Source organism: Dipodomys spectabilis, unplaced genomic scaffold, assembly GCF_019054845.1.
Source record: "Dipodomys spectabilis isolate Male_0828 unplaced genomic scaffold, ASM1905484v1 ptg000001l, whole genome shotgun sequence".
NCBI classification, from domain to species: Eukaryota; Metazoa; Chordata; class Mammalia; order Rodentia; family Heteromyidae; genus Dipodomys; species Dipodomys spectabilis.
The window spans coordinates 33,504,986-33,523,179 of record NW_024870678.1 but is presented as its reverse complement, the minus strand read 5'-3'; the positions used below and the strand labels follow the sequence as shown (position 1 = coordinate 33,523,179).

The window sequence follows — 18,194 nt, the reverse complement described above, 5'->3', positions numbered from 1 at the left end:
TCGATCAGAAATCAGTTCCTTTAAAATCTGTAGACATTTGTTTGCTGTGTTCGCTGGGAAATCTAAACATCATCAAATTCCCAGAGGTCCTGAGTGTTCTGAAATGTCAACATTCTATGCTTGTGGGAGGGTCTATTTTTATCCTCTGTGCTGGGAATTCAGTGGGCTCTTTTGATTTGGTAGTTCTCATCTTTCCAGCTTAGAAATTTTTCTAATGATTTATTTCATATTTTTCAGTCCTGGGCTTAGTCAATCTTTCTGAAACTCCTTTCAATCAGATCTTGAATGTTTTCATTCATTGCTATAACTCATTTGATTTTGATTTATTTTATTTTTGCTGAATACTCCGTTATTTCTCTTGTTTCTCAGTATTCTTAAGTAGTTGTAAAAAAGAGTTGCCATTTTTATTTGTTGGTTTCTGTTTTTGCTTTTTTTTTTTTTTTAATCTAGAGATCTTTCTCTTTGTGTCTTTTTTCGCTCTACTTTTTCCCTGAAGGAATTTCACCTCCAACTCTTCCGTTAAGTTTTGCATTTTTATCTTATGTGGTTAGTTTTCCGGGCTTCAGTGTGGTTTTCTGGAATGACCCATTTTATGGTACCCTATCCCTCATCCTTTTTCTTTTTTTTTTTTAGTGGACACATTATCTTTTGAACATCTCTAGTGATTAATGTTTATTTTTGTATGTGTATAGTCTGTTTTCTTCCTGTTTCTGTCATTTGTTTAATTATATTTGTCTTTTCCACACTGGAGTCTTTTCTTGGATATGTGACTTAGGTAGATTGCTTGTTTTCTACTTGCATTTGGGTTAAGGACATGAACAGTGAATGGACACTTGATGTAAGGATGGAGTGTGATGATTGTGAGATACCAATGCGTGAAGGCAGTTTCCCTGTCCGATTCTTGTCTTGGCTCTGGGAGATTGCTTTCTGTCTTGTTTCTGTCCAGTAGAGGACTAGCCATAGCACTTACTGAATCAGAGTAACTTTGGCAGCTCAGGTCCAGCATTCTGTCACTTTATTTCCATGTTTTCAATCCAGCACTTGAGCCTACTGCTGAGCCTGTTAGCCCTCTCCAAAAAGCAAACTTTGAGTCTTTCTCTGGGAAGAGAAAGGGGTTGCATGGAATGAAGAAAAGACCCCTAGAGACTTAAGCGTTCTTCGAGCTGCATTTCACCAGCTCTCCCACCACCCCATTCCACTGAGTTTCTTGAGTTCACAGTCCCATTCCGTTGAGGTACTTGAGTTCCTCCTGCAACGCTCGTGGCTTTGCATGTGCTGATGTGGATTCCTCTACTAGATGAACTTTAGCTTTCTCAGACTTGCAAAGGCAATGTTTTATGCACCAAAATTTTGTTAGTATTACCTTCTTCCTTGTTTCCTTTTCCTTGTAGATTTACAGAGGAAAACACTCCCCCCCCACCACCAAAAAAAACAAGCAAACAGAATACGTGCTGTGGTTGCAATGGGTGGTAGCAAAGGAAAGATTAAACCCATTTGTGTTTCATCTGCCATATGGAGTCCAGGCTCTTTCCATTATCAAGGGAGACTGAAATTGTGTGTCTTCCAAAACCCTACTTAGACGAGGGCTTGCCAGGCTGCTTCCTCCCTTCTCCACATGCTAATAGAGATATGTTGCATCATGAAGTTTAGCACTTAATTCTGTTCAGGCTTGTTTTGTGTTTCTCTCATTTCCTGACCAGACTGTCACAGGATGAGGTCTGAGTCTGCCTCTGCAGACCGCACACCAGGAAGACAGGGGTTAGCAGCGGCAAGCACTTTCAATCCTGCAGATGGGTTGATTTTTCTTCTTCCTAGCCTTGAGCACATGCATTCCTTTACGGTGCTTGCCATGAATTTTCCAGTTTTCTTTCAGGAGCTCTCTCTAATTCCATTTCCCAATTCCATTTCAAGAAAGTGGACATGGTCCCTTAGCAAATCTCAGACAAAATGCCCTTTTATAACTACGTCTCACAGCCCGATTTGTGTGCGGCCATTCACACATCCTTTGCTTTTTGCAAGGAAGCCATCCTGCTCCCACATCTCATTCCTCCGTAATCTCCAGCAGATTCAGCTGTGGTATAAGAAAAAGCCTTCATCTTTTTTCCCTCCTCCTATAACATATGACTGTGGTTTATATGTGGTAGTAAAATGACTCTTTTTGTACGTATTTGATTTTATATTGTAAAGTGAAGGAAAGCAAATAGAGAGGTACACCGGTCGTATCTTGATGGGGAGGGGAAAACTGGTCCTAAGCACATTAACGAAATGCCATCAATGCTACCTAGGCGATACAACAGGCTGAGGAGGGACTGAAGGAACTGGACGCGGGAATCACTGAATTAAAAAGACTTGGTGACAAGTTGCAGATTGAGCCACCAGCCCTGCAGGAACTCTCCAAGCTCCAGGTATAGTCTTCAGCCAGGACCATTGGGCTTCAATGGGATAACACAACTGAAAGTCAAGAAAGTGTTCTTTTCTTGGCTTTCTTGATGGAAATTGTGGCTCTTCCATCCTAACTTTCCTTCCAAGTAGCTCTTAGAAAAATTTCTGAATATTTATTAATAGAATGAATTATACTCACATGCTTCTTCTAATGGTTCATAGTTTGATGCCTTTTATGAATATTCTGATGGCTAACTGTAGTGCTAGAGTCTAGTAATGTATTTATCTAATCTTAAAAACACGATCGCTGTCATTACTACTTACATTATTACCTAGAGGTAAGTAACTATTACCTACTTAAATGAACAAATACTCACGGTAAGACTTTTCAGAAAGTGGGTTTATTTTTTTTTGGAGGGAGGGAATTTTATCTCACCTGTCACACATATTTCATTGGAAGAAACACGGTTTTAAATCTAGAAAAATAACCAAAAAGCTAAAGTAGAAAGTGATTTAATTTTGGCAGATTTCTCAGCATCTTTGAGGAATAGAAAATACCACTTTGGGTTAATTTGCCTGCCGATATCTGACATCTGTTCAAGAATCGGACGTGGTAGGCTGGAGGCATGAATCAAGTGGTAGAGCACTTGCCTAGCAAACATGAAGCCAACCCCGGGTAAACACACTAGTGCCACAAATTGAGTCTGATGTTCAGAGGAAGTGGCTGAGATATCACATCTGATAGATAATGTCTTTATTATGTGCTATTAAATACAGTGTACACAGTTGTGGACAGTTGTACGTCCCCACAACTACACAGGTCTTATCAAAGCAATTGAGGATTAGTTGTGTGAGTCAAGTCCAAGGTCAAAAGCCCTTTCTTTGGGGAAAATAAAATCGCTCTTCTAATCAGGCGCACATTTGCGCTGTCTCATCCCTTCATCTTCTCCCAAACCCGCCTCCCCCGCCTTGCGCTTTTTAATATGCTTTTCCCACAGCTCTTCAGCGTCAGGTGTAAGAGTCAAACGTCATAGCTGTAAATAGTCATTAAGTTGAACTTATCCAGACTTAACCATTTGGCCTGCTCTTCCTTCCTGTGATACAATAATCAGGCCCATATGCCTCAATAAATTTTCTGTTTGCTGTATCATGATCTCCTAAAATGTCTTTGCAGATTAAATTGTTGTTTACCATCTTTGGCAGAAATAACTGGCTTTTCTAAATCTCTGTGTCTTGCCATTCACATTAAACTAGTTTTACTAACTCTTTATTTGAGTGATAGTCCAAAATCTGATATTATTTAACAGACAAAAATGTTAAGGATACTGTATCGAGTCCATAAAATCACTTTAGTGCTCAGAACATGATGAGAAAAGGAATTACAATTTCTCGGCTGTCTCCCTAGCCATAGGGACATTCTGCCACCACCTAATGCCACACGTTTGTCAAATCTACCTCATATGCCATTTCCAGGAGCTATATCATTGTTGTTTGAACTCTTAGAAAATTAAGCTTAATTTTTTAATAGACACATTCTTTGTTTTTTTGTTTTTATTTCCCCTTCATTTGCAATTTTATTTTATTACTTTATTTACTTATTTTTGTTTATGCTGTGGTGCTGCAGATAGAACTATGACTCTTACTCATGCTAGATAAACCCATTACCACATAGCGACATTCCAAACCATCTATTTTGATTGCTCAATCCATCTAAATTGCATTTTGGCATGTCAGGAGATACCATGGTAACTTTACTTTCCCTCAGATAGTTGAGTTATTCCCGCCTTACATTGTTTATTGAGTATTTCATCCTATGCCCCATCATTAAGTATTTAAAACATCACTCTTTATCTAAAATTTCTCTTTTGTACTTTATTATTGTTCATTAAAAACACATAAGTCTTAAAACAAAAATAAATAGGGATGCTGAAAAATATTAATGGAAGAACGTGAACTCTTGCATGTCAAGCAATTGCAAAGACATAACCCTTGCTATAATACAGTAGAGGCATGAGTATAGAGGTCCAGAACTTACCTTATTTGAAAGACACTTGTGAAATGTAGTCATAAGAAAGACAGGTTCTGGAACTTACTAGAAGGGGAATCTTTGGTCGGGTCATTGGCCTGACAGTAATATATATACATATATATATATATATATATATTACATATATAATATGTTACATATATAAAGTAACATAATATAATGTAATATGTATATGTCTTTGGAGCTATGCCAGCCTGTGGCCTGAGCGTGACTCTAGTTGTTCTGTTCATTAGGACACCTACGATGAGCTGATGATGACCATTGGCTCACGGAGGAGTAGTCTGAACCAAAATCTTGCCCTCAAGAGCCAGTATGAAAGGGCCCTGCAAGACCTGTCTGACCTGCTAGAAACTGGACAAGAGAAGATGTCAGGAGACCACAAAGTCATCGTGTCTTCCAAGGAGGACATCCAGCAGCTCCTGGACAAGCATAAGGTCAGAAAGAACAAGAAAATGTAACTGCAAAAGCATCTGCTGCAACTCTGGACAGGTTCTTAGGCATTCCGTGTGCGACGTGGCCTTCGTGGCCCTTTGTCCCTGTAGTGCTGGCTGCTCTCCCTGCCCTCCCGTGTGCTGGCAAGGACTCGGTGCTCTGCTCTGGGAATCCAGAGCTACCCCTCAACTCTGGGATTGAGGTTATGTGTGTGTTCTATGCGTCATTCAGTTTCTGAGCATGTTTTCCTCTTGTTGTTGAAGGCGTCAGAGATTTTCGTGGGGACATCGAGTTCCTTTACTACATGCTCAAACTTCGGATCCCTGGGACTGTGCCATCGGGATGTGCCAAAACCAACCTGTGGTTGGATACTACTCCTTAGTAAAAAAAATCCTTTTTCACACACACTCTCACACACACACACACACACACACACACATACATACAACTAGGCATTTGCCATGTTAGCAATGACTAGGGTATGTTTGTGAATTTAGAAACTTACCCTCCTGGGCCATGGGAATTCCCTGAAGAGAAACAAAAGATGATTAGCATATTTTCTACCATAATGTTGCTCTCTGGTGCCTGCTCTGTGTGTGTGTGTGTGTGCGCGCACACGTGCGTGCGTGCAAGCATGCGTGCACATGCCCGTGCTTGCCAGTCTTGGGATTTGAACTCATGGCCTGGGCACTACCCCTGAGCTTCTGTGATCAAGGCTACTAACCACAGCTCTATTTCCACCTTTTTGGTAGTTAATTGAAGATATGAGTCCCAAGGACTTTACTGTCGGGGCTCACTTTGAACTTTAGATCCTCAGATCTCAGCCTCCTGTGTAGTTAGGATTATAGTTGTGAGCCACTAGTGCCCAGCTCTTTGGTGTTTTTCAATGGTGGATTTTGGAGGAAGTGAATTGTACTTTTTGTTAGTTTATTCCCAGAGGATTTTTTTTTGTCAAGAATTTTATAATTTATTAAAGCCTTATCATTTGGCTTTGAAGACATGGCTTTAAAGTTCACAGCTGGTTTTTCTCAAATGTGACCATAGCAATAAAAGATCATTCTGAGTTATTCCAGAAAGGAAACTAGGATCAATGAGCTTAAAAAAAGAAAAAGAAAGGAAATAAAATTCAGTAGTAGTAGAACTCTGAAAGAAGGAGGCTACTCCCACTGAACGGAGGTCCTTCGGCCATGAGAAAGAACCCAGCCCGGGCTGGGAGGGAGAGGGGCTGGTGAAAGGAAGCATGTTGGGTCGGTGACCTTCGCTGTCTCTCCCAACTCTGGAGATTCTGGGAGCACATTTTACTGACGAGCCCATCTTCTGGAGGAGAGAGAGAGTTCTGCTGTGTTGAGGGGGAGGTACAGATACAGCCAACACAATACTGACTCGAGCCCCAGCGTTAACATAAGTAAACGCTGTGACCTTGTACAAGCCACAGACAGAGAGGATTGGTGTTCTCATCCTACACGGAAAATCGAGCCACTTTTTCCAGCCAGGGGTAGTAGCACATACCTGTAATAGATGCTCAAGAGGTAGAGGCAACAAGATCATGAGTTTGAAGCCAGCCTAGGCAAAGAGAGCCCAAGATCCTGTTTTAAAACAAAAGTATAACTGAATGACTGGGGCTGTGTCTCAAGGGGTAGAGTGCTTTCCTGGCAATGCGCAGTACTGCGATCAATCAATCAGAAATGAACAGGAATAATGAATAAGAAGTAGGAGCACAAGTTGAAATGTTCACAAAGCCACCTGTTTCATAGAGCTCTGGTCTATGTAAGGATGGCATGGCTAAGGTAAAGAGTTTATGGAGCCTTGGAAAGTAGAACATATCCAATTACTGGGCCAGTGGGGCTGAGCATAGGAGATATGCTAGGGCCCATTTCTTACCCTAGGGTCTATTGTACATAAAAAAAAAAAAATGACCTTCCAAAAATATCTGTAGGGTCGCGTAAGGGCTTCAGTTCTATTTTGTGAAAACACAAGGCAAATTAAAAATACTTGAGACCAAATTAGTGTAGGCCAAACTCTGCTTGGCAGGAAGTCATAAGCCCATAAACCTCTCCAAAAGCTTAGAAAGAGGGGCCCAGGGCCAGCTATGGAGGAAGGAAAGACACTGGGTGTCTCTGGAGAGCATCTGGAGAAGAGCAGAGGAAGCAGAGGCTCAGGGTGGGAGTGTGACAAATGATGTATCAAGGGAGGTAGGAGGAAACTCGTGAGAGACCCAGGGAAGTGAGAGAGGCTATTGTTCAAAGGACAGGAGGTGGTCAACGACTAGTCTCATATGAATAACTTTGATCTTGGGGTGCGGGGGGCGAGGGGGCTGGCTCGTGTGTGCAGTTCAATGAACATGGACTCTCTTGAGTGAGGTCAAGACCACAGGGCCCCACAGCCTCATTTCTGGAGGGTGACCACAGGAGGTGGCCCATGTCTGGGCCTCACCGAGGGCCAATGTGATGTATGATGAGCTCAAGGAAGCCATTTTGGTCGTTAGGTTCCCTGTGGATGAGCTTCTGACCTCTTCCCATCTATAACATTGCAGGAATACTTTCAGGGCCTGGAATCGCACATGATCTTGACAGAAACGCTCTTCAGAAAGATCATCGGCTTCATGGTCCTACAGGAAACCCAGTTCCACGCGGACCAGATGGCTCAGGCATCTGCTGTGCTGAAACGGGCTCATAAGAGGGGTGTGGAGCTAGAATACATTCTGGAGGTAAGACTGCTCAGGGGGCGTCTACCTGACCGGAAAGTGGACCTTCCAGTTGGGCCACATGTGACCACTCAAGTTTGCCTCCCGTGACCTAAGAGCTAAGCTGTGTTCTGTGGCTCCAGATTATGTTTCCCACAAGTAGAGGTTTCCCATTCCCCCAATACTTCCGGTCTCCACTGGCTGTGTTTTATTTTTGTCAGTCATCCAGTTGAAGAGTGATGTCAGACTGTGCTTGAAGAGAGCTGGAGGCTCAGTCATTCCGGCTTGAAAGCTTAATTAAGATGATGAAAAAGGCAAAAACATATCCCCGGCTCAGTCCCAGTGCAGTTTTGTCTCATTAGAAGACCTGTCAAGAGGGTCCAGCAGCCAGAGGAGAGCCGGTGAGAGTCTAACAAGGCTCTTGGAGCAAAAGACAAACAGTCCACTTGGTATAAGACAAAGAAACTGCGCGGAAGCAGAACACCTGGAAGATCAGGAATAAGCAAAGTCAGATTGTAGAAACCACGTGTAGGGTTTCCCTTGGTTACTGGTCTGAATTTGCCTGTCATAAAAGGAAGCTGACTCATTGTCTCATTCATTGAGTCACCTTCAAGTCCCTCATTCTCATATTCATCATAAGGGAAGGAAGCAAATGTTTACTTACTTAACATTTACCAAGCTGCCACCAAGTTGCCAGGCACTGAGAACACAACAGTGAATACTTCTGGGTCACTGCCCTCACTGGACTATGAGATCACCAGCCAGGCACAGACAATCAGAATACAATGTGTCTTCACAGAGAGGAAAACAGCATTGGATACACTGAATCTTGTCCATGCTAGGAAAGAGAGGGTGCCATTTGCAATCAAGACGAACATTCTAAAGTGGAATTTGATCCACAGACCAAATGTAACCCATTGCCTGTTTTGGTAGACTTTATTTGGAACCTGTCAAATTGGATCACTGCACATCTGGTTCACAGCTGCATTCACCTGACAGGACGGACATGAGCAGTTGTAATAGATACTGTGTGGTCCACACAACTTACACAATTACCAAAGGAGTTTGCAAGGCACTGCTCTAGAGTCAGAGGAGCTTGGACTTGGGTCTTAGCTTCCTCATAGTATATGCTCTTGAACACCAAGTAGGTCCTCCATAGAAGGTAATCACCCAGGCATAGAAACCTGTGTAAATGTGAGACATGCTTAATACAACTGACCCTTATGTTTATAGTAACTAGAGTGTTGCCCCAAACTATTCTAGCTTTCTTGTTTTTCCTTTTGGCCCTCTGTATTTTTTTCTTCTGATCTCCCACAACGTTTCCAGTCTTACCTGAATTGCCTAACATTCATGTTTACACCATTTTAAATCTTGTCTTCTTCCCTGAGCCAACATTAGGATAGCACGCTAACTCCACAAATTCCAGACATGGAATCCCTCTGCATATTATATTTTAGAGAGGTCTTGAGCATTGGACATCCTTGTAATAACAGTACTGTTGGGCAGCTGATCAGTCTTCCAGCCAGATAGTTTATATTTATGTGAACCTGTCCAGTTTTTACCACAACACTCTAAGCTGCATTGTGAATTCCTCTTCTAGGACTGAGTCTGGGACCAATATCTTACCAAGGCACATGATTAGTTATTAGCCGGACTGGCAGTCATACCATGTCTGACTGGCTTTATGTGCCAGTGTGTGTTTCCCAAGGTGATCTACCTGACTCATTTACACTGCAACTCCACTGGGGACACACCCACGCCTTCCCTCCGTCCCTCTATGCAGCTCAGTTTTATTCCCACACACCACAAGAAGTACAAGTACTGTGGATTCTCGGTCTTTCATCCCTAGAGCGTGAGCTCCCTGAAGGCAGGCATTAGGTGTTTTTCATTCACTCTTAGATCCCTCGATCCAAACAGTGACTAACTGTAAGTGAATGTGTTGGGAAAAGCACACCTCCTTACTGTGACATCTCGTTGCCATGCCAACTGCACATTAGTGTGAATGTACATGTTGAAAAACTGCTTCCGTTTTCATAAATTTTTGGAAAATAATTCAACTGATTAGAAAGTATTTTCCAGTTTTAAATGAAATAAAAGTCTGGATGTAGGAGTCAGCAATTTGACATTTTTTCCTTACTATAGTATTTGTATTCAATATTCCTATTTTATAAATGTTTATGTTTTAAAACTTATTTGCGCATGTAATGTGTTGAGTTCACGTGTTATATGAAAAGCCAGCATACGATCTCTTCTGTGTGGTACAGAAGAAGCCAGGCACATCAGATCCTGGGTGTACTGCAGCCATTATTTCATTTAAGACTCACGGTAGAAGCATGACTATGTTTATTGCAGCATTATTTACCATAGCTAAGATATGGAACCAACCCAGATGCCCCTCAGGAGATGAATGGATCAAGAAAATGTGGTATATGTACACAATGGAATTCTATGCCTCCATCAGAAAGAATGACATTTCCCCATTTGTTAGGAAATGGAAAGACTTAGAAAAAATTATATTAAGTGAAGTAAGCCAGGCCCAAAGAAACATAGGTCCCATGGTTTCCCTTATTTGCAATATCTAGTATATATCTGAGTCAAGCAGAAAAGATCAGATAAGTTGGTGTTAGGGAAATGAACCCTAAGATATGTATTCAAATGTTTTGTCTCTCATGCAATTGTTTCTAACACATTTATAAGATTATTTCTTTGTTGCTTTGTATGTCCCTCCCACAGTATAACCCCTGCTTTCACTGTATTTCATGTCGGTATAATTTGTGGAAGGGAAGGGGAAAAACAAATCATTTAAATAGGAATACAGGTAGACCCACTGCAACAATGAGACGTACAAGTCGTTATGTGGAAAACAAACTTTACAACTTTGGTGCGGTGGGCGGGGGGGGGGGAGGATTGGGGGGGCAGAGGGAGGATGGGAAGGGATGGGAAGGGGAAACAAAGGAGGAGGCTACAATGCCTGATAAGAAATGTACTCATTATCTTACCCATGTAATTGTAACCCCTCTGTACAGTATTTTCACAATAAAAAAAAAAAAAAAAGACTCACGGTAGAGAAATTAGCTACCATTAGCACCAGTTGATTTTGGAGAAAATAGTTCAGAGATGTTTAGTGACTTACCAGCCCACCTGGTTATAAGCATGAGGTCTATTCACAATACATTTGTGCACACAGGTATTGGTACCCAGGAGGGTTCTTTGGCTCATAAACTATTGTTGTCTCTCTAGACATGGTCCCATCTGGATGAGGGTCTCCAGGAGATTGTCCGGGAGCTGGAGGTGGTGGAGAGCAGTATCCCCAGCGTGGGTCTGGTGGAGGAGAGCGAGGACAGGCTCATGGAACGAACAAGCCTCTACCAGGTCAGGCCCCCACGGCGTCTCAGGGCTATGGGTGGTCACATTTGCTTTAGAACCTTGCCAGTACTTTCCATGGAATCAAAACAAATTTGTGATCAGGTGTCTCCTTGCTTTACTTTTCTTTCAAACTACTGATATCAGGTAGTGTGTGAGTTATTTATAATAGGAGCAGCTCATGCGTGAGTTATTTACAATAAGATAGTCTTCTAGGCTGATTCTTTCACTTAGTAACAGAATGCTTGTCTAGCAGGCATTCCTATTCAGTTCCTGGCACTACCAAAAAAATTAGAAACGTTCTCTCTCTCTCTTTCTCTCTCTCTCTCTTTAATGGAAGAACTCCTTTGGAAAACTTTCAAATCTCCAAATGTCCACCCAGCATTCACTGTAGTTTATACTGGTATCACAACAAAAATGAAACAACGAAGATTGATGTTTTTAAATGTTTCTAAAGTCACTGAACCCCTCAAGCAAACCATGTCTCCTCTGATGAAATGTTTTCATTGCCACTTGGGTGAAAATAATTTCTATTGGAGTGATGGGCAATGGCTGCCTTGTGAGCACAGAGAAATGTTGTTTTCAGAGCCAGGAATGCAAAGAAACGGTTTCACTCAATTTTGTTCACCATTTCAGCATCTAAAATCCAGCCTTAATGAATACCAGCCCAAATTATATCAAGTATTAGATGATGGGAAACGACTCCTGATGTCCGTCAGCTGCTCAGATCTGGAAAGTCAGCTGAATCAACTGGGAGAGCGCTGGCTGAATAACACCAACCGAGTGTCAAAGGAGCTGCACAGACTGGAAACAATACTGAAACACTGGACCAGGTAATAAGGTGATGATCTTGCACGCTTTTCTGTACACGCCCTGGTGCAGTAAAGTGCTATGGTGGATGTTGGAGTTGGAGAAGATAGGCAAGTTGGAAAAATGGCATAGTTTGAACAATAAAGAAGAGAAAGCACCTAGTTTGAGTTGTGCGTGCATGTGTGTGTGTGTGTGTGTGTGTGTGCATATATGTGTGTGTCTGTGTGTGTGTGTGTGACTGTGTCTTTGTGTACCAATATGGGAGCTTGAATTCAAGGCCTCTCACTTTCCCTTCGTGCTCTACCACTTGAGCCATACTCCATACTTCCAGTTTCTGCTTTTTGCTGTTAATTGGAGATAAGATTCCTCCAGCTTTTTCTGCCAAAGCTGTCTTTGAAGAGAGACCCTCAGATCTCAGCCTCCTGATGCCACCTGGATTACAGGTGTGAGCCACTGGCACCTGGCTTCCCAGTAGGATTCCTATATAAAGACATAATTAAAAGTGGGCAAGGAAGAAATTACATAATGCACCTTACCTGTGAATGCCTTTCTTCTTCGCTTACTGACTGTTTTGGATTATCACAGTAAGGCTTTAGAAAGAGAGGAAAGGGAAAATGTTTTTCAGGGGAATGCTCTTTTAGCATGCTAGATTTTTGTCAGTGTGACTCTAACAGAGACAATTTAAGCAGAGCAAAGCTTGATTTTCACTCTTAGTTTTAGAGGCTGAGTTGAGGCTGAGTTGGTGGGGGGAGCATGTAACCCAGGAAGCCGCTCACCTTCAGGTGAGGTGGAAGCAGGAAGGGACCAGGGACCAGGGACCCTTCAGTAGCACAGGCCAGGGACCTACTTCCTCTGGCTAGGCCCCACCTCCTAAGCTGCCCATCACCTCCCAAAGTAGCACCCCCAGTGGGAGGGTCACACTTTCAACACATGAACCTGCATGGAACATTTCACGTCCAAACCATAACAGGAAGTATACAGGGAGGGTGGGTATTTGATTTTTATATATCAGAACACTCTGTTTCTATGCCATGTTTGTAAACAATCAGCTGATATTTTTCAGTAGCATGATGTGAAAGAAGAGATTGTTATTTTCAACTAGCAAGACCCAAAGAGACAAACTTCATCAAGGAATACAGTATCAGGGAACAAGAAAATCTCAGAGTATCGACTTAGTACATTTTTGTTCTAAGTATGTTGGTGAAATGGAGCATGCATGAGCCGAAGAGATTGCATGTTTCCCCAGTGGATTCCTTTACATACTTACAGGTACCAAAGTGAGTCTGCGGAATTAATGCACTGGTTACAGTCTGCAAGGGACAGGCTTGCGTTTTGGGCTCAGCAATCTGTGACAATCCCACAAGAACTGGAAATGGTCCGTGATCATCTAAATGCTTTCCTGGTAAGTTTGGAAATCTAAGGCCTTTGGTTCCATGTCTTCTTTCTAGCCCTCTAGGCAAGGCCTGACCCCTACACCAGGAAGTCAGCCATGAATGGACACACTAGGTAAGCCAACCTATAGAGAATTTTTCCATGTTAGCTCTGAGCACTGAAAGCCAACTAGTAGGGCTTACCATTGAGTACTAGTAGATATTTCAAATCATCCTCCAGATTTTGATTTGAGAGCAAAAGTCTGCTTCTTTGCTTTCCTCTAGGGATTTTTCCACCATACTCCTCTCAATACATAGAGGAAGTTGTTGTGTAAGGCACTAAATTAGCCTCTTGTTCTTAAACGAAAGGCTGGCTATGTAATCCTAACTTGAACATTGTTATGGCTTTTAGGAGTTCTCTAAAGAGGTGGATGCCAAATCTTCCCTGAAGTCATCTGTGCTGAGCACTGGAAACCAGCTTCTCCGGTTGAAGAAGGTGGACACGGCCACCCTGCGTTCTCAGCTGTCACACCTGGATGGCCAGTGGACTGACCTACTGGCAAATATCCCAGCCGTACAAGAGAAGCTCCACCAGGTATGCACAAAGGGTGGATTTATTTGGTATTCATCTACTGATGCCTTAGACACAAACTTAAATCAGCTTTATCTCAGAACCTGGTTTGTCTCTCTCTCCCATTAAATGAGCCACCACAAGGCATTTCTTCCCCAAACTTGTGTGTGTGTGTGTGTGTGTATTAAAATCTCTTTATTTAAACTGTTCTGTAATGGATAAAAGGTGGGCAGCTTCACAGCTTGAGTAGTTACCTTCATAGTTATTTAAAAATGTGTAGAAGTCCCACCTTCTTACCTTCAAGAGATCACTGAGTATTCAATAACTGTAAGTAGTATCATGTATCCCTTAAAGACAGGGATATGCTCAGACAACTGTGCTGTTGGACCATTTTATCAGGATACAGATATTCCAGAGCATCTGAGCCCAACTCAGCTGGCTGCCATGTCACTGGGCAATGCCATCCTTGGGGACAACTACTACTATAGATGGCATCTGTCAGTGAACAAAATGTCATTATCTCATGTGTGATTGTCTTCCTCTTCTCTGGGAATATGTTGAATTCTTCTAAACTCCCCAGAACATTTTTTTTGGACAGTCATGGGGCTTGAATTCAGGGCCTGAGCACTGTTCCTGAGCTCTTTTGCCCAAGGCTAATGCTCTACCACTTTGAGCCACATTACCACTTCCAGTTCTCTGGTGGTTCATTGGAGATAAGAGTTTTATGTACTTTCCTGCCTGAGCTGGCTTTGAGCCACCATCCTCAGATCTCAGCCTCCTGAGTAGCTAAGATTACAGGTCTGAGCCACCAGTGCCCAGCCCAGAACATTTTATTTCTTTCTGTCATTGATATTTGTCACTGTATACTCAAGAGTGACAGCTATGTGGAATGAATATGTCACTGATCCCTAACCAGGAGCTGCACATGCCCGGCAGGCAGGAACTGTTCATCTTTCTCTGCAGGATTATACCAAAGCTGACATAGTATTTTTAAAAAATGCCTTTGTTCTTCCTAATTACTGTAGTAAGTGAATGTATGAGCATGTAATATATGAAGTGAAATACATAAGCCTAACTATATCTTAGTGCAAAACAGGAAATTGATTCTGCTCTGAGGAATAAATACTAATGTGCCAACAACAACAAAAAGACAATCTAGAAATAACGGCTTATAGTGTGATTTTTTTTCTTCTTTTGATGATCCCTGAGTCATTCCACACAGATTTTTACAAGGTAATTAATAAAATGCATCTGCTGAATGTTTTGTAGTTAAATTATTTTAACTCATCAAACTAGCTATAAAATAATATTCTCTTCTCACTGGTGTTTCGATTAATTAGTCAATATTTACACAAGGTGACAGTATGAGATGGTACGGGAACATAAAAGGGCTAGCTTTGTTCTGCGTTTGATGCTTCACGCTTCTCAGACCTGACAAATGTCTTTGTGGAGCCCTGTGTTTCTTGGTGTGTTCCTAAGAACAAGTGTTTGGTTCTGAGGTTACCAGGAAATTGGCTTTGGGTTTTAAGACGTGGGTGGAGCTCATTGTCTCTGCATCTTGGATAGCTCCAGATGGACAAGCTGCCTTCCCGCCACGCCATTTCTGAAGTCATGAGTTGGATCTCTCTCATGGAAAGTGTTATCCAGAAGGATGAAGAGGACATAAAACATGCCGTGGGCCACAGGGCAGTGCACGAATACCTCCAGAAATATAAGGTACCTGACCTTTTCCTGTGGTTCACTTGTTATGCATTTAAACTATCTTGTTTGAAAGGACTCAAAAACTCATATATGTAGAGGCTAGGGGAGCATGGTTCAAGTGGCTCTGACCTCAAACTCTTCAGGTCTTAAAACAAACCCCTAAAACCAAAAGACTGAAAACCGATCTTGGAATGTATAGATTTCATACATGATGGCCAGACCTGGGAGCCAGGGTCCCCTGTGACAACTTGAATGTGACCACATCGTGTCCCTAGAGAGAGCCATAGGGCAGTGACCCTTGTAGGGAGCATTTTGTTATTTTAAAACATGCAAGCCAGGGGCTGGTGGCTCACACCTGTAATCTTAACTACTCAGGAGGCTGAGATCTAAAGGATACAGTTTGAAGCCAGTCTGAGCAAGACAAGTTCATGAGCCACTTCCAGTTAACCATTAAAAAGCTGAAAATGGAACTGTGGCTTAAATGGTAGAGCAAAACCTAAACAAAACAGAACAAAGAAAAACCCTCATGTATACTGCCCAGGCCCTGATTTCAAGCTCCAGAAAAAACAAAACAACTAAATAAAAATGCTGATCATGCAATATATATTACAATTGATAATTTTTCTTTTTTGGTTATGGGGCCTGAACTCTGTCCCTCAGCTCTTCAGCTCAAGGCTAGCACTCTACCACTTGAGCCACAGCACCACTTCTGGCTTTTTCTGCTTATGTGGTACTGTGGAATCGAACCCAGGGCCTCATTCATGCAAGGCAAGCACTTTACCACTGAGCCACCTTCCCAGCCCTTGATAAATATTTTATAATGAGCTTGTGTAATTTACCAGGCTCTGTATCTTCCATATATTTGTGTATCTGTGTTTATCATATGTTTAACTTCTGCAAAGACCAGGTTGGTAAATTAAGTGATAGTACCATTTAGGTGACATCAAAGGAGAAGGTAATACTCATGTCAAGGTGATCTGGGACGCTCCAGTTCCCAGCAAAACAATAATATGTATACATTAATAAGGCACTCTCCTTTTCTTCTGCTTCCCTTGTAGGGCTTTAAGATAGACATTCAGTGCAAACAGCTGACGGTGGACTTCGTGAACCAGTCCGTGCTGCAGATCAGCAGTCAGGACGTGGAGAGCAAGCGGAGCGACAAGACGGACTTTGCGGAGCAGCTGGGCGCCATGAACAGAAGCTGGCAGCTCCTGCAGGGTCTGGTCGCAGAGAAGGTGCGTGCGGCAGGGCTGCCGGGATCACCCGAGAGCCCAGATCTACCGAGAGCCCTGAGCACAGGCCCAGGGGCAGGCAGGGTCCGGAATGTTCCCAGCCGCTCTCCTGAAGGTTACCTGGTCAACAGTGCTTTCCTTCTGCAAGTAATAGAAGAATGTGCTCTTTGTAAAATTCATGTTTTTATGTCTTTTGATGCTATCTCTTGAGGCCTATTGTTTTCCTTGCCTATTAGCTCTAGCCTTTCTTGCTTACCCAGAATAGCCCCTGATTCACACTTGATAAAATTGTGTATGTGTGTGTGTGTGTGTGTGTGTGTGTGTGTGTGTGTGCACGTGTGTGCATGTGCATGTGCCCGTGTGCGTGTCCATGCACATGTGCATGCACGCACAAGGTGCCAGTCCTGGGGCTTGAACTCAGGGCCTAGGCACTGTCCCTGAGCTTTTGCCTTCAAGGCTGGTGCTCTACCACTGGAGTTACAGCTCTACTTCTTTTAATTAGATTAATTAGAGATAAGAATCTCACAGACTTTCCTGGCTGGGCTGGCTTTTAACTGCCTTCCTCAGATCGCAAAGCTCCTGAGTTTGCGTGGTATGAGCTGCCGGTACCTGACTGCCAAGGGCTATAATTTTTAAAATATTTATTTATTTGCTTATTTGTGCAGTGCTGGTGCTTCAGCTGAGGACTTCATGCCCGCTCTTACTGTTCGCTGTAGACTGGTGCTCCCCTGCTTAAGCCACACTGCTACTTTTAATTTTTGTGTGTGTGGTTAATTGGAGATAAGAATCTCAGGGAACTTTCCTTCCCAGGCTGGCTTTGAACTGCTGTGTTCAGATCTCAGCTTCCCGAGTAGATCAGACTATGGGCATAGGCCCACAGCATCTGGCTGGGAAAATTTTAATTTATAATATATGGCCTCTTGATGATGTTTGATTTTAACATAAAATGGCAACATTCTTTCCCTTGTGTATGTTCAGGTCCAGTTGTTGGAAGGCTTATTAGAATCCTGGTCGGAATATGAAAATGATGTAGAAAGTCTCAAAATGTGGTTTGACACCCAGGAGAAGAGAATGAAGCAAGAGTTTCGGGTTGGAGACCAGGCTTCTGTTCAGAGCTCCCTGAAAGACTGCCAGGTAATCTGTCTGATAGTGAGAATGTGTATTTAAAGATTAAGTATTTAAAAATACTTAAGTATTTTTAAAACATATTTGGTAACAAGTTTCTCTGATGAGTTGACATTATTTTTGACTATATCTTTTCTTGTTGCTTGTTGGCTTGACTTTGAGACAGGGTCTTACTGTGCAGCCTAAGCCAGATTTAAACTCACACTTGCTTGGTTTGTAGGTATGCACTACCACACCAGCTAGTTTTTCTTTCCAATAAAATAGGATTTTTGTTTGTTTGTTTTTTGTCAGTCATGGGGCTTAAACTCAGGGCCTGGGCGCTGCTGTCCTTGAGCTCTTTTGTTCAGGCTAACATTCTACCACTTGAGACACAGCACACCTTCCAGTTTTCTGGTGGGTAACTGGAGATAAGTCTCATGGACTTTCCTGCCCTGGTTGGCTTTGACCTTTGATCCTCAGATCTCAGCCTCCTGAGTAG

General features: G+C 42.5%; 1 protein-coding gene across 1 annotated transcript in view; it reads left to right on the top strand.

Moving 5' to 3' along the window:
* Syne1 (spectrin repeat containing nuclear envelope protein 1) overlaps positions 1 to 18,194 on the top strand; it is a 385,765-nt gene that overhangs the window by 281,279 nt on the left and 86,292 nt on the right. Inside the window, exons 104-113 of the mRNA XM_042700560.1 lie at positions 2,286 to 2,405; positions 4,663 to 4,863; positions 7,395 to 7,568; positions 10,785 to 10,916; positions 11,544 to 11,740; positions 12,987 to 13,119; positions 13,500 to 13,682; positions 15,225 to 15,374; positions 16,418 to 16,594; positions 17,570 to 17,725. Coding sequence (XP_042556494.1) covers positions 2,286 to 2,405; positions 4,663 to 4,863; positions 7,395 to 7,568; positions 10,785 to 10,916; positions 11,544 to 11,740; positions 12,987 to 13,119; positions 13,500 to 13,682; positions 15,225 to 15,374; positions 16,418 to 16,594; positions 17,570 to 17,725 — 1,623 coding nt within the window. The remainder of the gene's footprint in view (positions 1 to 2,285; positions 2,406 to 4,662; positions 4,864 to 7,394; positions 7,569 to 10,784; positions 10,917 to 11,543; positions 11,741 to 12,986; positions 13,120 to 13,499; positions 13,683 to 15,224; positions 15,375 to 16,417; positions 16,595 to 17,569; positions 17,726 to 18,194) is intronic.